This window comes from Anopheles stephensi, chromosome 2 (assembly GCF_013141755.1).
Source record: "Anopheles stephensi strain Indian chromosome 2, UCI_ANSTEP_V1.0, whole genome shotgun sequence".
NCBI classification, from domain to species: Eukaryota; Metazoa; Arthropoda; class Insecta; order Diptera; family Culicidae; genus Anopheles; species Anopheles stephensi.
The window spans coordinates 68,086,410-68,111,401 of NC_050202.1; the positions used below are offsets into that span (position 1 = coordinate 68,086,410).

Below are 24,992 nucleotides of genomic sequence, written 5' to 3' on the forward strand. Positions count from 1 at the left end.
AGTGACACCGAATGATCAGTATTTTGAATTTACGGGAACACTATCGCACGTACAAATGGGCACCATTCACGCAATGTTTCAGCAAATGAACGACACCCTGCTTCGCTGCATTGATGCCTATGTACGGTACTTAAGACCGGTGGTAACGTTTACCTTTACCTGTCAACACGGTTATCAAAAGAAGCAAGATGGAGCAGTTGTCATGTGGAATGCATCGATTGTAAAACCTACGTACACTCATTACAAAGATCCTTCAACGCAAGAGGACTTGGTTGAACTTAGCGTTTGCAGCACGGTTAATAACACATACGGTTCGTTAGCCATTCAGTACAGCCAGAACCAGCAAGAGGGAGACGATTACAAATCGCTGGTAAAGTCTTCACCGTGTTTGTGTAATTTCAAACATTATTTGATCATTACCTATCCGGATACTTTAATCGAGGGACCAGAAAGCAAAATGACACCTTGGAAACATTTCATTGTGGTGGGTATAGTGGCAATTTTATCTGTTCCAATCGTAGTTTGGGCAATTTTTTCCAAATTTAAAACATGTTAGGCCAATAAAACTTCTCTAAAAATCATTATGCAATTAAAAACTAGAATGCAATATTCGAGGGATTACCATGCAACATACAATAAATTTCCCTTGAAACATCTAAAACTTTGATAACAAAACAGTTAATTTCACATAAAAACAAGTAGACAATAAACAACTTTAATTCAGCAAAACTTATATTTATTACACATATGGATAAAAAGATGTTTATAAAAAGCCGAATGGCACGCCTAGCAATTAAATTCGTTCATTCCATGAGAAAGGTCTTGCAAGAATAACTATTTCCTGTCACATATTATAATTTGACACCGAACTTTTCCTCGTACCGCTCAACGAACTTTCTTTCAAAATGTTGAAGCCAATCGTCCTGTTCATAAAAGTCATACGGCTGCAAATAAACAAGAAGAAACATTTCTACGTGCTGTTCGCATCATTTATTTGCCTCTTCTCAATCTTACCTGATCGGCAACGATGGTCGGTACGAAAGGCAGCGGCCGGTGCACGTTGTCCGTTTCGTTGCCAAACTTTTTAAACAAACTGATGCCCTGTTCCCCCTGGCTGCAATTAACGATGGCGTTTTTGAACGATTCGTGTCCTTCGATACACTTTGGCGCCGAAAGTGGGGATAATATCGCAGAAACAAAAACAAACAACAACGTTAGCGTCAAACATTTTCAACACAAACTCCGAACGCATGCTACGAAAGTATTTCTTGCAACTGCTACCTGGTCGAAGGTGGTACGGAAGTTCTTCATGAGGCACGCCACCACCGCAAATGCCTTTTTGGGAGGTAGCTTTTTAAGAATGCATCCGTGCAAAATGTTCAACTGACATTCCCGTGGTCCGTGCTGGCAATGCAATTTGGGCTGCTCGTTAGGCGGCTCTTCAACCTGCAACGGAATGGCGAATGCGTTGTAGCTGGCTGTGCACGCACATAGCTGAACGGACGATAAATACCCAAGCCTTGCCGAATGGTACCAGCCGCAGCTTCATTTCTTTTTCATGTCGCAACCAGGACGGGTATAGTTGATGGGTGATGAAAACCATGCTGTCACTGCAAAGCGCCTCGTAGTAGATAGTGACTGGTAGCTGATCCGTCTTGTTGAGGGTGTTTGAACTCTGGTCGGTGACATTTTTCGCTGATGTCACTTTGACAGCAATGGAAGAGCAAATCATTACTATTACTAACAGCATCACCGAAGAGGCGGACTCATTTGAACCCATTTTATGTGACACTTCACCTGAAAATACCGAACATCACACGAGAAATATCAGAAAAACGTTAGCTATTTTATACACTGGGGAGCATCAGTTAATGTACATAGCAACGCTTCAAGCTGACTTATACTGATGTCTGTTTGAAAAACAAAATGGGATTGTGTACAATACCAGGGCCTGGATATTCCGGAAGAACGGATGAAACCACAACCAAATCACTCTTTTGTAGGAAACCTCAAACCGACACTAGTTGTAAGCTAATGAATCACACGTTGTGAATACATGCTGTCGTTACTCACGAAGCATCTCAAGATGAAGTCATTCTTCGATTTGATTGCCTCGCACTTTGAGTACTTTTCATTGAATATCAAAAGGTAAATTTATTATTAACATAGCAAGAAGCTTTACCTTATTGCATAATTAATGTAGAAACAATTACGTTAGAGCATTACTGAATCGATTTAAATTTTCTTTGCAATTTAATTTTCTTACATTAAAAAGATCTCAATTGTAGCCATCAAATGTGAGTAACTGCCAACAGTGCTTGTCAATAGAGCATGATTTCATTATCTGTGTAATGTGTAAAATGTCTTCTGTGCCTGAGTTGACCTTTCGACCATCAACCGCGCTCGTTATCATGTTCTCATGCTACGAAACTTCCCCAACGGTAGGCACTACTTCTTCGGTATGATGCATTGTTATGAATTGTTGCAACGTGTCGGTTAGTTTACTCGCACTGTGGTGACATAAATAGAAACTTAAATTAATTGCTTACTTGTTGAATATTGCAACAGCTGTTTAATCACTAATGAAATATAAAATGAAATGAACAATTTAATCACTTAACGCTGTAAATTTGCTTTGGTTAGTTTATTTGTAATGAATGTCCATTATTAAATATGTTTTTACTTGAGTCATGTTGCATGTTTTGTTTCTTTCTTTGGCACTACAACCTTGAAAGGCCTGCCATTTCTAGACTGATTGAGAGACTGAGTGACTGCGCACGGGAAGACGATCTAGATGGGATTTGATACCCGGACCGGCCGCGTGAAGACCGGCCCCGTAATCGCTTTGGACACCACACCGCTCGCATGTTAGGTTACAATTTATAAAAAAACAGATGTTTAAGCAAACTGATCCGTCAATGATATCAACTATTTCAATTTTAAAAGGTTTGAACTATCATAAAATATGTAAGTTAAAACCAGGCTGTTGGCCACCAGCCACTTCTAAACACAGACCAGCTACGAGAAAAGGCACTCACAACTTCTTGAAAAACATAATAAATTGAGAATAAAGCACTTCAAATTGGTGCTTCAAAATGATTAAAAAATTACATTAAATTTGGGTTGATGGTATGTAAAATATTTAAAAGTTTTATTAATGTGAAACAATCAAGTTGTTGTTAACTTCACTTCTATTAAATTCATTGTAGGCTTACGATCAACTACGTGTTTGTAGAAAAATGAAAAAAAGTGTATCCATCAAATCTTACAAGAACTATTTGCAGTCGTGACTGGAAACTCAAAAGGCACGTTTATGTAATCAAATTTACGCCGTAAATCCTTATTCATTTCTGTCCTATGGGTTTGACCGATACAAAACAATGAGTTGTCCACTGCCAGTAACAATCTGAAGTAGTGTCTAATGTTTTCCTGAGGTACAGCTTTTTCCATCTATAAACACTAACATTGCTGGTTCGTACGAATGATGTAGCAATCGAAACTCATCATAAGCCATAAATGCTCGTGAGACCATACTGGTTGGTGTACGAAACCTGCGGCTAACTAACGTTCACGAAAATCCATTCTACGGGGACCAAGCTTTATTTGATATTGTTACCAAATTCATCCAGGAGACATGCACATGGTAGCAAGCAAGGTCTCCTGCTCAGCAAAGATAATTCCTATGGCTCTACACATATGAGTCGGCCATCCCATGGTTCTATTGCATGTGTCTGCTCGATGTTCATAAACACTCATTTCCATCGTCCATAAACCGAATTTTGTCGCGCTGCAATAGGATCCGTATTTACAATATTTAACGGTCCATTGAGTTGTGCATTTGAGGTCATTACAATATTCTATCACATCGCGCAAATGAGTTTATCCACAGGAAGCAATGCATCCTTGCAGATAGGTGCTAATGGACAGTTATGTTGTGCTGGATGCAAGCTCGTTGCCCAGTGCCCTTTTGGGAATAGACAATGTATGTTTTGCAACATCGAATGCCTGTATCGAAAATCGCACACGCATAATTGATATGCATAATGGAGCGTACTACAACTCAAGCTGTTTTGCTTAAGTTATATCTAATACTACTACAAGAACGATCAAAATTCAATTTTGTATTTTTAAACGGGAAACAAAAACTTTTTGATGGTTTGTGTATTTTTCGAAGGGCTGTTTAAACAAAAGTTACTCCTGAGCACCCAAATGTCTACTTTCGTGTCAAATAAGACCTGCATTTTCCAAACATTCCCGTCGATGCAGTGAGTGGCTTACGACTCACTCTCAGCAATAGAACTCTCTCTTCATTGTGCCGGAAATCCTCACCACTCACGATTCCATTTACAATAGGACGGACATCTCCTCTTGTTTCATATTTTCCCGACGTCCACAATCGCCGAGCATATAGCGAACAGATCCGACGACCCACGGACTCTATCGTGATGGCTGCGTGAGTGCCTCGTGTGTACGCAATCCGGGATATCTGAGTCATTCATATTTCATTCGTCAGTTGTGTCTGGTTCGTGGTGCAGAGAGGACATGCGTTTGATTGTTGCCGAGACTCGTGACTCCTCAGGAATATCGTCCCACGGCATGTTGATCACACGCTTGCCGCCCCATGCGTGATTCGTGGTTCCAGCTCGGGAAAAAGTTCTTGTGTGACACATAAAGTAGGTCCCTGTTTATGACAAATGACCGCCGAGTGATGTAAGTGTAGTGCCCAGTTAGCAGCACTGCAGTGTTAACGCAGTAACGCTAGTAAATCATCGCTGTGGAGTGTGGTGCACGTTGAAAAGGCTCATTGCGGTTGTGGGAAGGGAAATACGAGCTTCCCTTCTGCCGGCAAATGAGTGTGGGACGTTCATGGCTGCTTGAAGGTTGTTGGCGATTTTTAGCAGGTATCACCTTGAAGCTAATGTGCAATGACTTGTTATGGGTTTGGAGAAACGCTTTCAAACCCACAGATACTGCAAAGTGAAAAGTGCCTCTAGCTCGAACGCTCCGAGCTGCCAAGGAATGATTCCACTGTTTGTGTGCAATGGTGCGGTTGTGATTCTAATTAGCCAACACTCACAATCATGACCTGGCTTGCGTAAAAGGTCAGCAGCGTACTTTCAATTGATTACGCAGAAGGGTGCAAGTAGCCTTCTTTCGGCCGTTCAAGAGCTTGCTTTTCTCACATGTGCAGACAACTCGGTAGGAACGGAAACAGTTTTCCATCGTTTGAATTTTCCCCTGTTCCGGGCGCCGAGGATTATTGAGGATTGAAGGAACAATAATTAAAATCAAACGAAACGGAAGGTGCTTCAATGCTACGTGCGAATGGCGACCGGTTACCATGCTGACAGCCAGGGACTAAGTTCAGTGACACGCTGCTCAACTCATGCGTTGGCAACCGGCATCATCCAACGCATGACGATGAGTTCCGCTCACTCCATCATCGCTCGTATCGCTCGAAAAGGTGGTGGAGCTACGGTGATGCTCATAAAAGGCATCGTGCGATAGTCATACTTCTTCGAAATGATAATCCATTTGACACAGTTCTTGCAAACGTCGGCGACGAGTATTTGTGCTGCGTATGCAAAACAAAGAAATACTCTGGCTGGGAATACGAAATGCTCTCATAGGACTGTTCGCAAAGTGAAGAGTTGAGCATAGTTTTCATGCCCATCTGAATCGTGGTATCAGTTGGAAAACAATTCTTATACTCTTTGGATGCTGAGTACGAGTAAATTGTAAAAGTTAATCACAATTGTAAAATGGTTTTTTGTTTTCTTTAGAGCTACACAATCCATAGAAGAACAGTTAGTTTGTTTTTCTCGACAACAAAATATACGCTAAGAGAACTCCTTCTTAGAACCCTCTCGATTTCAAGAGATGTGTTTGTTCTCATTCTTGCTTAATCTTCGCCTTCCACCGTTCATTGATTTTTCTTGAGTTTGTTCCGGTTCATAGAGCTTACCGTTTTACTACGATCCTTTGGGATGGATTGACACTGCCCAGAAGAGCACTCAGAATGGATATCCGTAAGAGCATTTCCGTTCACTTGAGCCATTCGAATGTTTTATCTTGTGCTCAAAAAACTGTCACCATTCAAGTGGTGTCCACAAAGACGAGCGAACTAAAATCCCTCCCTGCCAGTTAATCGGGTCCCTTTTTTCAACGTTTCTTCCCATCCACTGGTACCGCCTGACTTGACTTGACCGATCGTGGAACGATATTTACCTTAATTGGACATTTGGGAGGCGTGTTCGATGCTCAGCAGTGGGTCGATGTTTGGGTTTTCGTGTTATTTTTGGCCTTGCAAATGATGGGTTTCATGTGACATATTCATCTCAAACAAAGCTGCTGTTTGACCTTTTGCAACACGCTGGGAGTTGATGTTGTGGGAGTTTTTTTTATAGATTGTCATTTCCAGGAAAAGTTCGTTTGTGTGAGCGTCATAATTTCCGGCTATCATTACCACAGTCGATTGATTCTTAAGGTTCGGCAGGAAAAATTAAAGTCTTTAGAGTGGATTTTGTTTAAAGAAATCATCAACTTTTACTGGTGAGGCATTTTCTTATAGGACATCTGATTGAGCACCGAATTTTATATAAGAAAAATGAGTTAAAGGTTTATCCGATTTAATGCTAAACCAAATTTCCGTTAACAGTAATATGAACCTCTTGAAAATATTGAAACCAAAACTTGTTAAAGCTTTACACGATAATTATGTTTGCGTGTTTTTTTTTTTTATTATTATATGTCTGTAAGTTTCAGTTTACCTGTACCTTGTGACATAAATTATGGGACGGAATTTAAATGCAGAGCGGTCTGCAGCTTCTTTAAAGCTCTCGTTTCAATCGTTGCAAGGCCTTGGTGCAATTTTGTTGCTTAATTATAATGATGCAAGTGAAACCGGACGCTGCGTGTAATTATTTTTTACTGCTTCTGTTCCTCATTCCCATCTATTTACCCTCCAAATCCGGTAACATAATTATGTTCTAATCCCATTGCGAAATGACGTCTAAGGGATTTTCTGTTCTTTATAAAAATCGGTCAGTGCTGTTGCTAATGTATTCTTAAAACTGTTGTATGTGTCTGTGATATTATCTTAATAAAATATACCAACACTGTTAAACATTGTACATTGTCTGCTTTCAAGGAAAGAAATGTAATAAATAGTTATAGAACAAATTCCACAAGATGGTTCAAAAATTTACCTTTAAACCCATATTTCTCATCGTCAAAGTATTTTCCACTCAGATCCACTCAGTAGAGTATCAAGGCTGGTTCATTGGTTGCACTGCTCGACTCCACGACGTTGTGGCTTTGAGTTAATACTTGATGTCTTAGCCCAAAGTCTCCCGACACTGTCTACAGCGTGTCGCAAAAGTGGTCGTCCACTTAAAGTAGCTGCATCGTTTATTCTCTTTGCGCTTTTACGACGAGACGGCTAAATGCTTCAATCTTTGATCTTGACCCGCTACCTTTTCCTTTTCCCATGTTGGTGAATGGTGTGCTCGTTCTCGTTCTTGCCAGCAGCCGCAACCAACCACAAACTTCACAACAGAACAAGGGCAACAAAAAACTTGTTTGCGTTGGTGTGCCGTGAAAGTCGATACTTTGAGTACAAACAGTCGCTTTCACCTTTCGGCCAGCCCCGGCTGATTCACTTTAGCCGTCGATTAACTTCCAATCAAAGTTTAAGCACTTTCCAAGTACCGGAAACTTTGCTGCGCCACGCTCCGTACACCGGTGTGGGCAAAGCGCACAGTGACGTGGGAAAATGGAAACCACAAACTAGCTGACGAGCTTAGCTTACGGTTGTAGAAAGCTAAGAAGCTAGGGAAGACGAAATTTATGGACGATGCATAAGTAAAGAAAAAAAAACAAAAAACTTTGCCCTCCAAAGTTCTACAGGTAAATGGTGTTATGTGTAGGTATCGATTGTTTGTGATGAATTCAAATCCTTCAAAGCTATAATTCAATTGCTTCATCTGTGACAGTTCCATCTCATTCCATTGGTAGATCAGTTAACGCACATTTCAATGCGAAATCAATTAAGCGTACTTCAAGCCATGTCTGTCAACAGGCCATAGAAAATGGAGTTCGAACGCTTCTATTTAATTAAACATTTTTATTGCTTACAGCACTGCACGAACGCAAAGCCCTAGCCCTACATTGATCAATTCGTTGCCGAAAACGGCTCGCCGTGTACTGTGTAGTTTGTTCGGACGGATTAGTATGGTCATTTCACTCGCCCGGTAGCGGATATTTGCAAAAGCGGTTGCTTCAAAAAAAAAAAGTCGATCAACACTGGAGGATGGAGGTTATTCAATTTAACAGGAAACAGGCTTTGTGTGTCACGCACGCCATTGACCATGTTTTCACATTTCGCTGGGCCCATTTCGCTTGTTTGAGATCAGCTTGAGCGGGTGAATGAGTGCAAGTGGTGGTTACACGCACACACACGAACACACACGGTCGCTTGTGTATACTGTGCACAAATATTCAACCATAAGTGGATTTGAATGGAATATCGGGGGAGTGAGCGTACAGCCTCAATGCAGTTCAGAGACAAAGTGTACTTAATGGCGGGAGTATTAAAATGTCACCCGATTCGTGCGTATGCGTGGGCATAGTTTTTTCTCTTTTTTTGAACTAAAGTGCGCTTCATGTGACCGATCGTAAATGGATAACGATGAATGATATAACGCACTAATAGAGTATTGGTAATTGATGGCCCCGTTCAGATAACGCTGCTTAAATTTGATCACGTGTTAATTGTGATTGTCACGTTGGAAATTCAGCTACATTTACTTCACTGTACTGTCACGAGTAGTGTTTTTTTGGAATGGTTTTCGTATTTTGTTGTCCTTTAAACGGAAAAAAATACTTAGATGACTCCAAGTACTCGATTATCTATCATACAACAATTTAAACTATAGGAAGACAAATATGAAAAAAGTTTGCTTTCAGGCAACTTCAGTTTAATATCACAATATCACAGTGTTAATAAGCGAAACCATGAGCCTGATTTTAATAAGCTTCTTCCGAATCCACTATGAAGTATATGCATACCGTATAGGTATGAAGTATACGGGAGAGCTCGTATATAACAGTTTCAGACATATTCGAAAAATCTCGTATAAAACATATTCGAAATAAATCTAAATGACCTGATAGTGCCGTGCATGATGTACATCATCGATTGTGATATTTTCCTTTCAGGCTGTTGGCATGAATAACATTAAACAGTCGGTGTGTCGCGTGACAAGAGTTCATCCATCTTGGGTTGATGTCAGTGGGACTCGAAATTTAAGAAACTCGTATTCAGTGCCCATAGAATTGTTTTCTGTTTGATCTTCCATCTTCTCTTGAATGTGTGATTTTTAAACATTAAACAGTCCTTTGTATGTGAACTCTTTAATGGCCGCAGCAACTCGTCTCTTCAGTTCTTTTTTGCATTCGTTAGCAAGGAGCCTATGACTCTGTAAGTCTTCTGAGTGAGTGAGTGTTGGTTTAACAAAACATTCGTCAAATATTAAGGCTTGTTGTGCATGTGAAGCGAGCAATAATGATAATAATCAAGCAGATCAAAGCATGTCGAAATTGAAGAGCCCCAAAGCAAGACATAAATCGAGAGTTTTGAATGCTTTCCTAAATAGCTCAGTCTAAGTAAATAAGCTTTTGCCGTTCAGTTAGTTGTACCTCAAGAAAAAGTAAATTATACACAATGCTTTAAAAAATTTCTTGACCAAATCACACGAAAGTTTGCCGAACGCTTCTTTGAATCCACAAACAAAGCAACTGCAATTATTTTCCCATGCACAATACCCACTCCGTTCTGGTCTAAGCACTAAAGGCATCGCTCAATTTATGATCGTTCAAACCGAGTGGAAATGGTTTCGGGAAAGATCAGACCGAAGAAAAAAAAAACAATGGAAAACCTCAAAGAAAACTCAAGTGAGATATAGATTTACCAGCACCGAAAAGCCAAAAGTTCATAAGGGTTTCTCCGAAATCCACTAGACGCGAGCGAAGAAGCAAGTGGGGCACCAAAACGGGAACGGTCAGAAGGTTGAGTTTACGGAAATCGTCGTGTGTGTATGTGTGCCCGGCATGGGATGTTCCGTTTTTCAAGGCACGAATAAGACTGAACTATTTCGAGAACATCTTCATATCGTTCGGGCGAACTTTCCTTCCCACCGAGGCCAACGGCTTTGCGAAGGATCAAGGACGGTATGTGTTTATGAAACGGTAGCAGTGTTGCAGTGTACGAGCGATTTCGAAAAGTGGGCATCTTGGTAATGGTATGGGACGGCTCGACGGGTGAGTAGGTCGAAATAAAGTTTAGTAAAAAGAGAAAGTTTCTTCCTTAGCGATAAGTAGTTTGCACACGATAAGCATTTGCAGTAAAGGGGTTTATTTTTATGGATGTTGGTAAGTTGAAGTGCAGTGGAAAATCGCAATCGTACGATATTGTTCTGGCGCTGGAATGGAATGGTTAGATAAAACCAGTTCAAGATTCGCTCTTGTATTTGATTTTGATTTCAAATCGTAAAAGCATGAAGAGCTGTGAGAGCGTAAATTTAACGTTTAAAGAAACATTAAAGCCAAAGAGGATTTTGCAAAGTCAATGAATTAGTAATCACGAGAAAAGTTTGTATTTATTGAAATTCAAAAGCGAGATATAAAATTTTTCGAAAGACGCCATATCCTGCTGAATACAACGCAAACAAATTTTAATCCGAACTGGTGACACATATTGGCAAAAGGAAAAATGGTTTCGAAACACACAGATTGCATTACTGCTTCGAACTGGTGTAGAATTCTTTCGGTGAAAAATGTCTACAGGGCACAAAATCAGGTACACATGATGCATGTGCATCAGCAAAATGAAATTGATGTTTGAGCAGTGGGTTTTTTTTCACTACGTTCTTCCTTTTGCTGATCCAGTCTCACCAATACTCATCAGAGCGCAGGTTCCCGGTGGGCCATACAGCTGCAGTACAGCCATGTGTACAACATTTTCTCGAATGCGGCACTTTCACATACTTGCACCGGCTGAAAGCGCACACAGTACTTGCACGTGCCAGATGCACGTTTCCCCCCGATTTTTTGTGCTTGCAAACCTAGGACACAGCACAACCTTGCCAGAGGAGAAAAGACATTTTTTTCCCATCGAAAGTATTCCAGAGACAAAACAGAAACTTTAGTGCCCAGCGCACTAAACACAAAGAAGCTAGAAGAATCCCGTTGCATCACGAACCGTGCCACACCGTACCGCCCTTAATCTGTTGTCACATAATTCTTGTACTTGGAATAGGATAGTTTAGCTAGGCAGGGATGCGGCTCCCGAGCATTGGCAAAAGAGTGCAAAAGGACACACTTTATTGAGGTAAACGAGCAAACACAGGCGAGCTTTCGGTTGTTTGCAGTGCTGCAAGACCGTCGAACGGCGTTTGCGGCGGAAACTATTTAAAAAGTATAATGTTGGATGATCGGAGAAAAATTGCAAAAGCGAAAAGTTGTTCACTTCCTACTAGAATCCTTCGAAATGTGGTGGTTTGCGAAGCAGAAAGTCTAAACGATTCAATCGAATCCTAAGGGCAAATAAGTTTCTTTCTGGTTTGGTTTGTGGGTTTCTTATGGCTATCGGGTTTACTTAATAAATCTTGGTTTGTTTGTTTCGTGTTTGGTGGTGAAAAATATGAGAAAATATGATAATATGAAGAAAAATTTTCATGCTATGGATAAAAAAGGTCAAATCAAATAAATGGAGAAAATTTAATACTAAGGAAATATTTCAGAGATTTCATGGAAAACTTGTAATTTATTATTTGATTTGATGCCATTCAATTGAATTGATTGAATTGAAAGAAACGACTATCATAATATTTAAATATTCAACTCATGATGCTCACTAGAACTAGAAAAATGTTTAATGAATAGGCGAAATCATATATGTGAAGTAAAAAATAAATGTATTGAATTAAGCTAATGAGTTTGGAATTGCAGTTTTACTTTTAAATAAACAAATAAGCGTATTTTTGAAAGAAATTCTGGTGAGCTGTTGCTTTAGTATGTGTGCAGCAATAATTTGGCAAAATTTTCCTTACAAAAACCTTTCAAAGCTGTATTGCCAAAAGCAGAATTGTTGAAGGAATGCCGTTTACAAAATTTGCATAAAGTTTAATTAATTTTATTTTATTTGCATTCGCTGAATGTCCATTACAGTTTGAACTAATATTTATTAACTAATAAGCACACTAGTTCAAAGGTGTAAAATTAAGCATTCTTCCTCATATTTCTTTTACAACATATCCTTTCCAGAGTCAAATCGAGCGCGTTGTACTGCTTTCCTCATTGCGTATTACTAATGCTTCTCAATTACCTCTTTTAACATCCCTTCATCATAGAACATGGCAAATGTAAGGCAATTAAACACCTAACGATCCATAAACAATTCAACACGCCGCTGAAGCGGCCACAAGCACCGACGACGTATGCTGTTGGTGAAAGTTGTTGAAGAGAACATCACCAGAGATTGTGTGCGTGTGAGTGTGTGGGTAAACTTTGATACATAAGCGTCATCGTTCTAAGATGCTTTTGGTTCATTAATATTGCTCGAACCATATCGGAATCGCGACGCGTCGAAGAGGCCTTGTATTATCGTGGTGTGTATCATCGTGTGAAATGAGAGTGTTTGGTTGGATGAAACCAAATTCCAATTTACCGCATGATGATGTGTTCCACAGGCGGCTAAATCCTTGAGCCTTCGTTGGATCTTCACGCTTCTTCCTCCCCCCACCGCTGTGTTTAAGCACGCTTTACATATTATATTACGATTTAATTGATTTCTGGGAAATAAATGGTGTACTACACGTGCAGACGGGAACAGCCTCATTCGTGCCTTTGATATTGCTGTGGATGTTCGAAACATCCATCAATTAAATTATAATGATTTAAAAAGCGACTTATAAAGTTGGTTGAATATCGAGATAAAGGCTATTTATTGTGTTCCAAGAAAGAAATATGATTCCTCCTTAAAGCGACAAACACATCTGCAGATTTTCGTTCAAAACTCGTAAAGGTCAGCTTAGTGCTTTAAAAACAATAATCCCCTGATGGGAAGGAAAGTATTTCTGCATTCTAATGTCTAACAAACGTGACAACAGTCACCAGGCAGTTGACTCGCTCCGATTCATTGATTAGACAATAGAGTTTTAGTAGTGGCAACCCTTTCAAAATTAAATTCCATAACCGTCTAACAGTGCAAACACGAATGATTTAAGCTCGCCTCCTAAGCGATATTAGCTCGTGTTTCAAATTACTCACGTTTGGACGCTGAATCTGATGCTTGGAACCCGCTGCCAAACTTAATATTTGTTGATACCATGCAGACTACCACAGCCGGTGGACAGACGATCCCGGTATCAAATATCCACCGCAGCGAGAATGCAATATCAGTGCAGAGATTTATCGTGCTGTTATTTGAGCTGTAATGTACTTACTCCGCGCCACCGATTTGTCCGCCGATCGTCCGCAGAAGCATACGAATCAAGTGGATAGCTTAAGGGTAAGCGGACAAAACAAAGGGAGCGTACAAACCATAATGCAATAACGAGCGCTGGCTTCATTCACGGATCACAGAAATGCCAACGAAAGGACGGAGGAATGGAACGAAAGGTTGAGGATATTTTTAAAGTGCTGTTGAACATTGGGAAAGACTTCGTAAGGGAGGTTTGATGAACATGTGATGCAATGTGAATGATGACATGTAAAAGGGCATGATTATTAAAGGCGAGTTGAGCCTCAAGGTTTAAAAAGCAGCCCTGGAGCAAAGTGTCGTTTGAAATTTTGAATGAAATCAGGATGAGGTTGAGGTTATAGAATTCTCTTCGAAATAAAAGAAATCTTTTTCCCTTTGTATAGAGATGATTGACTTTCAAATCGATTGCTTGTTTAAAGTCAGTTCTAATTAAAATATTAACTTAAACCAGATCAGCTTGTCAAGTCTTGATGCAAAGCGAATAGCCAGTAATGGATCTCAAAATTTAGGAAAGGTTTCCATTGCAATATTATGTACTTTACTTTTGCAATTCGATTTCTTGAGATTCAACCTGACCAAAATTAATATCCTGTGTTGGAGAATTAATCAAGGCTTACCAATGATTCACTGGAAATGCTCAATTTGTCTAACACGTGAGTAGCAGAGTTGCCAATAAATTGAGAAAAGTGAGATGGACGGTAACATAATTGTAGAAACTTATTGGCAATAACACATAAAGAAAAAACATGAACTTTTTTCCCCAAAAAAACAAGTTTATTTACCCTTTTCTTGCGTTCTTCTCGTTTCTATGCAAAACAATTCGCCACTGATTTTCCTGCTGTGCTGTGACCACCTACAGCAAATGTACTAGTTGAATTCGGTTTCTACTTGTATCCTATCTGAACGTTATGTAGATTATTGTTCCGCTTGCGAATGCCATATTTCGTTTGTTTTTGATTGCACCGCAGTAGAGTGATGAAATGATTGCTATATCTGCACCACCCCCTAGGGTTTCCTCAGCATATCTTCGTTTTCCTTTTAAGCTTGTCAGTACATTCGAGTACTGAAATCAATGTTCAACTAATTTGTGTTTCATGTACTATTTACAAAATCGATTCGATGTAGATTGTTTTACACTGCATTTGGATAACTGGAGTACTTTAAGAGCGTACCTCTCGAAAACAGTACGCGGCCGCGGTTGGTTTAGTTTCGTTACAATAAGCTCTTGTGAAAGATTCTGCCGTTTTCCTCACACTACTAATCATTTGTAACAAGATTTTGTTTGTGGATTTGTGTTGTTTACGGGTTGACAGTAATGTAGCCCAAAAACCATTGCTAATTATCACTAATCATGATTTTAATGTACACGGTGATTTTGATCCTTAACGTTTACGCAGGCTTTATTCTATTCTTGTATTTATAACGTTTTGTAGATAAAGTAACAGACTCACTAATGCGATGTACAGGAAACGATTTCGGCTTTGCAAGTTCCCAGAACTTTTTACTGTAAGTATTAGGAGAACAGAAGAAAAGATTGTCAATCCTATCCTTGAACGGCAAACGAAACCAAAAGCTTCGACAGTTTGAAAGCAAAACTCACCCAAAAGCATGGCAACACGATTGTCGATGGCTGGTTGCTCCCACTGGACGATGCTCTCCTGTCCGCCACGCCATAAGACGGGCGATAAGCTTGCCACACACTTTATCCGAATTATTCCATCGATGTAGTGCCGATGGTTCACGACCATGCTCAGCCCAAGAAAGGTGGTAATCAACCCATGTTGACTTTGTATCGATGGATAGTGAATGATGTTGTTTGGGTCTGTTACGAGCAGATCGTTGAGGTACCATTGGAGAGTTGAGGCCGGATAGGAACGGCCCGAGGTGCAGTTTAGCTCCATCGTTTCGCCTATTTGATAACTTTTCACTTCGTTATCACTTATGTGAGGTCCGTCTTTGGGAACATCTGGTAAAAGCAAGCGAGTGCATAAAACATAGAAACAAAGAATAAATGAAGAAACAATTCAAAATAAATATATGACGTCATAAATCCACAATTACACTCAATTGTCTTACAATATCGAACAAATACCTACATATCACATCCATCCGACCTTCGCCCTGAACCGAATCAAAGTTGGGCGCCTCGGCCGAGATCTCACAGCGATAGATACCGGAGGATTTGAGTGTTAACCCACGCAGCAACACCTTCGTACCGTCGGAATGGTTCGGATCGACCCGGATACCATCGATTTTGTAGCTCTTGATCGGCTGCGAGGCGGACGGCACGTACCGGTAGAACTCCTCGTTGTCTTTGTACCATTTGATGGAGTAGAGCTTTTCCTCCTCTTCGTAGCGTTCACTAAGATAGTCATTTTGGTAGGCGTGATGTCGCCGATTAGTGCCGTCTAGTGAACTGTGCCCTTTACGTTGACCGTTCAGCTCGTAGTGGCATTCCAGAAGGGCTGATTCACTGCGAAACTTGTACGGTGGTATACGCACCGTTTTGAGTTTGAGACCGAGAGATGCTGCAAAACATATGACGTGATAATTTTTTTGTTAATATATGGAGAAGAAATCATTATGTTACAAGGACGATAGCAAAGTGTAAAGGTATAAGTTGTAATGCTTAATAGTATCCTTTTTTATTGCACGATTGGCTGGACTAGTGAATCCTCGATCTTAAATTTTTCCTGTTGGTTTGGCGGCAACAGTGCTAGTTTATAACACACAATTTTGGGTTAAAATCCCAGTGTCATTCGAAAATATTACAATTACGAATAATGACGAAAGAATCCATCATACTATAGATGGTTATTTGTGTACGACAAAGAATTGGTAACAGTGAAACGAAGAAGAGGAGAAGCAAACATTTAACCTGGAGTTTGCAAACACTTATTCATTAAAACAGCTTATGTTGTCTTCTGAAAAAAATTACAAACAATATTTTACAGTCAAAAATTCTTTTGATCTTTAACGTCAAACATACTGTTGCTAAAATTTTCGAGGCAAAATAGGGCAGTAAAATTAAAATTGCATTGAAAACCAATGTAAGACTAAATAACTAAATAGACGAAACCCATCTCTTTTAACATAATCTGCTCCTGAACATTTGACGAGCCAAAACGTATCGATAGATTATTCGTGTAAGATATGAGGAATTCACTTTGATTTCATCTATAACATCTTCAACTGCATTAGAAAATGTTAAATGCTATCTGCTTGTTGTTTCCTAATCTTTGCATTCTATGCTCTTCAATCGAATGTTGTTTATATCGTATTAACTTGAGCTTCTGCTTCTTCTTCCTTGGCACTACAACCTCGAAAGGGCTTGGCCTGGCATTTCTGGCTTTCTGTGACTCAATTTTACCCGTATCAAATTATTCTTCTCTGCGAACGGGGAGGCGGTTCAGATGGGGTTTGAACTCCAGTCGAGTCGGCCACGGGACCGCCCTGTTCAGACTTAGTTTCGAGATCAATTCAATTCTGCATAAATAATTAAATTCTGCTCGTGTATCTCTGATGAATGAAACGAGAACAGGTTTTAATCATTTAAATAAAATCTAACCATTAGTTTTATTCGATAGTGAAGGCTTGGCCATAATGATAGTTCGTAAAAAATTCACTGCAAGCTCATATCTTCATCAATGCATTATAAATCAGCAGTAAATTATGGCAAAAAGTCCGTTTTTCTATAAAAACAGAACTATAATTCATTCGCTCCATAACGAAAGATTCAATGCTAAATGTAATATTGCCCCGGTTTTGTACAGGAATAAAATAAAAGAATAAGAAATGTTGCCTTCCCCGTAAAAGGATGACATCTGGTCGCCTCACTATTGAACTTCGGACACCAAATGCCCAATTCAGGTAAAAAGTGTCATACGAGCGGTCAAGCTCAAGCAGCATCAAGGGATGAAACGGTGAAGAAAAGGACCCGATAAACCGGTAGGAAGCGATATTCTTTCTCCCGTCTTTGGGGACACCACTTAAATGGTGACAGTTTTTTGAGCACAAGATAAAAAGTTCAAATGGTTAAAGTGAACGGAAATGCTCTTACGGATATCCATTCTGAGCACCCTTCCGAACAGTGTCAATCCATCCCAAAAGGATCGAAGTAAAGCGATGAGCAGAACGCTATGGAGCAGAACGAACGCACTAAAGGCCAATGAACGATGGGAGGTTAGGGAAGGATGAATGGACGAAAAAGAGGGAAAACGGGGCGTTAAATGACATTACCTGAAATCGAGAGGATTCCAAGCAGGAGTCCGATCCAACTGTTCAACACCAGCAGCATTGTATCCGTTTCCTGTTTCGATTCGAACATCAATTTAGCTCGCTTTCAATTTTCATCAACTTTCTCTGCGTCACTTCAATACATGAACCACTTCAATATTTCACCATACCACTTTGCTCAACATTTTTCCTTTTTGCTATTGAATTGTGCACAGTTTTTTGGTATTTGAAGCCCTTTCTTTAACATTGAGAACTTTTCATTTTGTTTTTATACACAGTCTCACGTAACTTCTCTTTAATTTTCAATATTAACGTTGTAATGCTGATCTATACGAACCGAAGTACAGCTATAGAATAAACGCAATGAACTGTATTCTTAATGTGTCTGACAGCAAACCACATTTCACTCACAAATCAATCACAGATCAATCACACATCATTTCAGAAAAAATAAAATAAAGAAAACACATAGCATGCAAAGACGTTGTTGGGAGGCTTTTTATCAATTGAGCACAAATGAGTAATCGCAACTGCAACAGTTCAATAAACAAATGTTAAACAAAATGATAATTCCAGCCCATAGCCTTGGATTGAGGTTGGTTCAACGCACGTCAGCGATTGCTGAAGCTATAAACACGCACACAATAATTGTTTTGAACTCACGCACACATTTCACTCCTTAGCATTGTGTGAATATGAACACAAGTGTTGACTCAAGTAGAGACAAAGAGCGATTGTCTTTGTTTTGCATACGCAGCACAAATACTCGTCGCCGACGTTTGCAAGAACTGTGTCAAATGGATTATCATTTCGAAGAAGTATGACTATCGTACGATGCCTTTTATGAGCATCACCGTAGCTCCACCACCTTTTCGAGCGATACGAGCGATGATGGAGTGAGCGGAACTCATCGTCATGCGTTGGATGATGCCGGTTGCCAACGCACGAGTTGAGCAGCGTGTCACTGAACTAAGTCCCTGGCTGTCAGCATGGTAACCGGTCGCCATTCGCACGTAGCATTGAAGCACCTTCCGTTTCGTTTGATTTTAATTATTGTTCCTTCAATCCTCAATAATCCTGGACGCCCGGAACAGGGGAAAATTCAAACGATGGAAAACTGTTTCCGTTCCTACCGAGTTGTCTGCACATGTGAGAAAAGCAAGCTCTTGAACGGCCGAAAGAAGGCTACTTGCACCCTTCTGCATAATCAATTGAAAGTACGCTGCTGACCTTTTACGCAAGCCAGGTCATGATTGTGAGTGTTGGCTAATTAGAATCACAACCGCACCATTGCACACAAACAGTGGAATCGTTCCTTGGCAGCTCGGAGCGTTCGAGCTAGAGGCACTTTTCACTTTGCAGTATCTGTGGGTTTGAAAGCGTTTCTCCAAACCCATAACAAGTCATTGCACATTAGCTTCTCAGTAATTCCTGCTAAAAATCGCCAACAACCCACAAGCAGCCATGAACGTCCCACACTCATTTGCCGGCAGAAGAAATCCTCGCATTTCCTTTCCTACAACCGCAATGAGCCTTTTCAACGTGCACCACACTCCACAGCGATGATTTACTAGCGTTACTGCGTTAACACTGCAGTGCTGCTAACTGGGCACTACACTTACATCACTCGGCGGTCATTTGTCATAAACAGGGACCTACTTTATGTGTCACACAAGAACTTTTTCCCGAGCTGGAACCACGAATCACGCATGGGGCGGCAAGCGTGTAATCAACATGCCGTGGGACGATATTCCTGAGGAGTCACGAGTCTCGGCAACAATCAAACGCATGTCCTCTCTGCACCACGAACCAGACACAACTGACGAATGAAATATGAATGACTCAGATTTCCCGGATTGCGTACACACGAGGCACTCACGCAGCCATCGCGATGGAGTCCGTGGGTCGTCGGATCTGTTCGCTATTTGCTCGGCGATTGTGGACGTCGGGAAAATATGAAACAAGAGGAGATGTCCGTCCTATTGTGAATGGAATCGTGAGTGGTGAGGATTTCCGGCACAATGAAGAGAGAGTTCTATTGCTGAGAGTGAGTCGTATGCTCTCTAGAGCCACTCACTGCATCGACGGGAATGTTTGGAAAATGCAGGTCTTATTTGTCACGAAAGAATCGTCTAGGGTGCTCAGGAGTTACTTTTGTTTAAACAGTCCTTTAAAAAATACACAAATCATCAAAAAGTGTTTGCTTCCCGTTTAATAATACAAATATTGAATTTCGATCGTTCTTGTAGTAGTATTAGATATAACTTAACGAAAACAGCTTGAGTTGTAGTACGCTCCATTATGCATATCAATTATGCGTGTGCGATTTTCGATACAGGCATTCGATGTTGCAAAACATACATTGTCTATTCCCAAAAGGGCACTGGGCAACGGGCTTGCATCCAGCACACGTAACTGTCCATTAGCACCTATCTGCAAGGATGCATTGCTTCCTGTGGATAAACGCATTTGGGCGATGTGATAGAATATTGTAATGACCTCAAATGCACAACTCAATGGACCGTTAAATACTGTAAATACGGATCCTATGCAGCGCGACAAAATTCGGTTTATGAACGATGAGAATGACGATATATGGATTTCGCACTACTTATATCGTTGTTTCGATGGCCAAAGCATGGATGTGTTTGTCCAGTGGTTTGTTATATTTAATTTTATCTGAAGGCCTTGATTTTTTCGAACACTATAGTAATATCAAGCAAGGATATACGTGTGACATAGATAGATGTTCCCAGTTTCTTGTTGAAAAAGAGTGATACTTTTATTGTTAGAAATAAAAATATAAATTTGTTATTCTCTTTTGGCGTTACCTTGAACTATCAAACATGGTTTGAATCAATTCTTTCGATGTTGCTGGACAGATGTTGTTCGATCAGGAACCGTTTTTATCTTTTTTGCTTGTTTTACTTGTTAGGGTTTGGTTGAACAATGATTTCTTAAATGTTTCACGAAATTTTTCTTGAATTTTCCATATCACACAGGACACTTTAGGCACACATGAACCATGGAAGGTAATAAAGATCATTCATGCCCATTTCGAAACATGTGGTGCATGGTGGTTTCAATGTCGACATTTATTTTGATTTCGACTGTAAATTCATCAAGCCGTGTACATATGTTACGGTGTCAATTAAATGCGTGTGTTTGGAGTATTATGTCTCATTTTTGATTGAATTATGGCTGCCAGTGTCGTCTGTTTACGGCATGATGAGCTGTGATGTTATAAGGTGATGCTTTCATCTGCAGTCACACCCGTGAATATCTCTGTGGTGTACTTTCGTTTGATCTCAATGTCTTACAATAAGGTTGAAAAATTTGCGCAATTCTGAAAATCATATTATAATATTTCTTTTGTTGCTTCTGTTTTATTTTATATCAGGTTATCAGAAGTTTTCACGATTGAAGTTTGGATTTGAAATTTGCAAGAAGTTATTTACAATTCCTCTGAATAGTGAATATCTTGTTTGATCCGGATCAAACTTTGCGCTTAGTCATTTTGTCTCAATTTTGTCATCCGGCACAAAATCACGAAGACACTTTCTGAATTTCCGGATTATGTTCAACGTTGGACTCCTCGTGGACCCCAAGAGCTCGAATACAAAATGATTTATGGGTTGTTTGCACGATTTTATACACTGATGAAACACACATGCTAAGCAATGGTCATGTTCACTTCAACATGGTACAGCTCTGTCGCATCGAATACCTGTAATGCCTGTTTTAGGTTCCTTTTGAAGTATGAAGGGAAACCTTCTTCTTCTTATCACATGAGTGTTTAAAAAAATCATCACAGTTTCATGACCAATACGAGTAAATTAATTAATACCTGTCAAAATCATAATCGATCGTAGGGATGAGATTTTCTTTATGTCATCATTAAGTGAATGCTGAAGAAAGGATTAAACACGTTGACATCTAATACAAGCCAATGTAAAGTTAAAATTGATGCTTTCAAAATAAGGCTCAGTCTAACCCACAAATGACAGCAAGTGTATGAACATCAAAAGATTATAATATTGAAATAGTTTGAAGTTTGCTTCAATAATTTATGTTCCAATTTGTTTATGTTAATGTGTGCTCAGCGTTTTACTTAAAGAGGGAAAAAAGCATTGTTATACATTTTCGGATTTAACCATTAATACATTGTCGTGTAACACAAAGCATGCAAACAAAAATTAAATTATAATCATCAACTTGATACATTGTGACACTCAGATACTTTTATTCACGCAAGTAAGGTATATGCATCTCTGCGCTAGTTTTCTGTGTAGTGCGCGGATTGTGGACAGCTGCCCGTTCTTGAACACGGATGCTGTAATTGAATAATTTGATATCTCGTAATGGGCACATTAGCAATGATCGTACGGAAGGTTGGAAGGCTGGTGCTGTTTTGTATGATGTTGCGTGACATTTGTGCTGTCGATTCAATTAAGCTAACTGAATATTTCCTACTCGGAACAGCAGAATAAAGATAAATTGATATAATGCATTTTTCGTTTTTGATTGCATTAGAGATAAGCAAACGTCTGGTTACATAACACATTTAAAGCAAAAATAATCTTATGTGATTTCACGAAAGACGAGTAAAATAAAATAAAGAGACCTGTCTTTGGGCGGTCCGGTGGCCGATGTGACAGCTACACTGATTGACATGTTCATGGAGTGACCGGCACAAGCCATCAATCAAATGACCAATTCGTGTCACAAACCATTCTTTTTCGAAAAGATATACGACAAAAAATCGCAGAGTATTGAAAAGAAAAACGAACTGAAATTTTGGGTTGAAATTGAAAGAGCTCTGGAGCTGAGAGCCTCTCTCGCAGGATCGTTGTACTTGAATGTGGTTCTTAGAAGCTTCTATAATACTTCGCCAAAGAGACATTCTTTTTAATACTACTTTTATAAAAACCATTGTTGATTTGAAAGATTGCAGTTTATCTTACTGAACTAACTAGTCAAGTCCAAGACAAAGGGAAACTATTTGTTGTTCAAAAATATTTTCTGGATCGTTCATGATTCAATCCTCAATAAGCTCAACACGACCCATCGTAACTATTTATTTCATAAAAGAAATTTCTTAAAGTGGCGAGCAAGAGAGTATTATAATGATCTTTCCGTGCTTCAGATTCAAAGTGAAAGATTTTATACAGTAAAGCAAAATAAAATTCTGATCCTATTCCAGGTTAGCAACAAACCTGCTGCATGTGCTAAACCCAAACCACCAGGGGTTTAACATTTTGGTTTCCGTATTTACACAGGTTGGTTCGATGTTTGGATATAATTTTCCCTGAAAAGTTAACAGGGTGTTCTTTCACTACGCTTTGGGATACCAAACAAATATTTGCACAAAAAAGCTGTAACTCCATCAAACTTAACACATTTTAAAAAGTATCAGGTTTTCTGGAGTAGTTTTATGATGAATGAAAATTAGTCGCACTTATTTTATGACAAATCAGATTCATACAATTTTAAATCTAAAAAAAAACCCTGTACTTAGCAATACGGCCAGGCCGTTCTTTATGAATAAAAAAAAACCCCTGTACTTTATTACTCGATAGAAATTTTCGACATCAATTTCATCACAAATACTGCTGTGTTTTTTAAATTAATAACATTTATATTGAGTTCTTCAACGCAGTATGCTCCAACAATAAAGAAAGACGGTAGCTCCTGCAACAGCGCATAAAATATCTCGGAGATGGAAAAAGATTTCTTAACAATCGTAGAACCGCTAAGGACACTGATTGCTACTGGTTACGAAAAAGATTTTCATCCGATAGGACGCTTAAGGATCATTTATAAAGGACAAAAGTGGTTCAGTGATCCTACCGCAATTAACGTAACCATTTCTTTCCGTTTTTTGCCTGTGTTCGCCGAAGGTTCCAGGTAGTGGCAGTTTCGGAAACTTCCTCGGACTATTGACGATAACGGCAGGCGTGCACCCCGCGCACAGTACGCCAACAAAATCCTAATTTGACTATCCGACCGCTTTAGTTTCGCAACCATTGCTTTCCGTTTGAAAAGCAGCAATATCCGTATAACGACCCTCGTCAAATTAACACGCAAATTAAATTTCCTCAAGTTACTCTACCCGGACCTTTCGCACAAGAGCGCTTCGAACGGTTTTCGGGAAAATATCAACCTAACAAATTTATCTTCAAGCTGTGCTTATGCTCCATTGGACGATCGTGTTCCCGCAAGTGTGTCATTTCCATACCGGGTTACGGTAAGGTGTTACTGACTGGCTTTCATCCAGACGCACGCCTCAATTTTTACCCTTCCATCACTTCGATCCGTCAATTAGCGGAGTAGAGCACTAACGAAACGAAACCCAAATCCAGCTCCTTGATCCGTTGGCGTAAAAGTTCATCGTTCCTTACTTATCGTTCGATCGCATTGAGGTTCACAGAGGGCTGAACAACATTTGTGGTAGGAGTATTAGCAAATAAAATAGAAGCGATCCTTTGCATTAACTTATCAAAAGAAATTGTCGCTAGGGAAAAAACAGGCACTTCAAGCGTTAAGAGATCTTCTTATACGTTCACCGTATTAACATCACATAGTAAAAATATGGTAAAAAAAAATTTTTCAGCGGTTTAAAGAAACTTAAAGTGCTGAACTGTCCGCTAGTTGCTTGAACAAATAAAATTACCTACCTAATTGCCATTACGTAAATGCTGTGGACCACCGTATAAGATTGCTGTAATGGCTTACTTCAGCCTGTTCAGCCGTAAAAGGTTATCCTCAGTTGAAGTGAATGCCTTGGCCAGGCTCTCACCCGTTTTTCAACCTTTATTAGAACCAGCAAGGTGCCATTGTCAAGTTGCATGCCAGTGACAATCTCTGAACAAGACGTGCAATGGCATGGAAAAAGGGGTTAGATTGCGCGAGGTTCGTCGTACGGTCGTAAATATTTTACACTATTTTCTTGAATCGTTTCGGTGACCTCATGCAAAGATTTTCTGTTGCAATATCAATAGTAAAAAGTAATTGCTTTTATACGTAATCTGATAGTAGTTGCATTAGTGCTCTTGATTCTTAATGGAAGCGCCTGGTAGCCCGTACGTTTGGCGACCAACATCGGAAGCTTTTATTATTATTTTACTTTAAGATTATCCAAAAGTGAAAAGATTCGTGAATAAAACTGAAACAAAACGAATAAAGTATTTTTGCAAAATACAATCACTTTAGA

General features: G+C 39.6%; 2 protein-coding genes across 5 annotated transcripts; both read right to left on the minus strand.

Annotated features, from left to right (window-relative positions):
- Window positions 1-714: 714 nt before the first annotated feature.
- On the minus strand, window positions 715-2,104 carry LOC118504452 (GILT-like protein 2). Of its 2 annotated transcripts, none has more exons than XM_036038944.1 (5): window positions 1,946-2,104; window positions 1,514-1,797; window positions 1,282-1,446; window positions 1,015-1,161; window positions 715-944 (listed from the first exon to the last, which is right to left on the minus strand). In XM_036038944.1, the coding sequence occupies exons 2-5, from the start codon at window positions 1,778-1,780 to the stop codon at window positions 852-854; spliced, it is 672 nt and encodes a 223-aa protein (XP_035894837.1). In that variant the 5' UTR covers window positions 1,781-1,797; window positions 1,946-2,104; the 3' UTR covers window positions 715-851. The 2 variants fall into 2 exon arrangements, with proteins under 2 accessions (XP_035894837.1, XP_035894838.1); XM_036038945.1 differs by having other exon boundaries at window positions 1,878-2,033.
- Window positions 2,105-14,295: 12,191 nt separating this feature from the next.
- Window positions 14,296-19,613, minus strand: LOC118504454. Of its 3 annotated transcripts, none has more exons than XM_036038948.1 (5): window positions 19,402-19,613; window positions 17,783-18,126; window positions 15,640-16,071; window positions 15,144-15,509; window positions 14,296-15,047 (listed from the first exon to the last, which is right to left on the minus strand). In XM_036038948.1, the coding sequence occupies exons 2-5, from the start codon at window positions 17,868-17,870 to the stop codon at window positions 14,944-14,946; spliced, it is 990 nt and encodes a 329-aa protein (XP_035894841.1). In that variant the 5' UTR covers window positions 17,871-18,126; window positions 19,402-19,613; the 3' UTR covers window positions 14,296-14,943. The 3 variants fall into 3 exon arrangements, with proteins under 3 accessions (XP_035894841.1, XP_035894840.1, XP_035894839.1); XM_036038947.1 differs by having other exon boundaries at window positions 17,783-18,106; window positions 19,439-19,609; XM_036038946.1 differs by having other exon boundaries at window positions 19,439-19,609.
- Window positions 19,614-24,992: the final 5,379 nt, after the last annotated feature.

Coding starts and splice junctions, on each gene's coding strand:
- LOC118504454 (XM_036038948.1), bottom strand. CDS start 17,870: ATGTTCGAATCGAAACAGGAAACGGATACAATGCTGCTGGTGTTGAAC. Junction 16,072..17,782: donor TGGAATCCTCTCGATTTCAG/GTAATGTCATTT, acceptor TATGTTTTGCAG/CATCTCTCGGTCTCAAACTC. Junction 15,510..15,639: donor AGGTCGGATGGATGTGATAT/GTAGGTATTTGT, acceptor TGCTTTTACCAG/ATGTTCCCAAAGACGGACCT.
- LOC118504452 (XM_036038944.1), bottom strand. CDS start 1,780: ATGGGTTCAAATGAGTCCGCCTCTTCGGTGATGCTGTTAGTAATAGTA. Junction 1,162..1,281: donor TCCGTACCACCTTCGACCAG/GTAGCAGTTGCA, acceptor TCGGCGCCAAAG/TGTATCGAAGGACACGAATC. Junction 945..1,014: donor CGACCATCGTTGCCGATCAG/GTAAGATTGAGA, acceptor GTTTATTTGCAG/CCGTATGACTTTTATGAACA.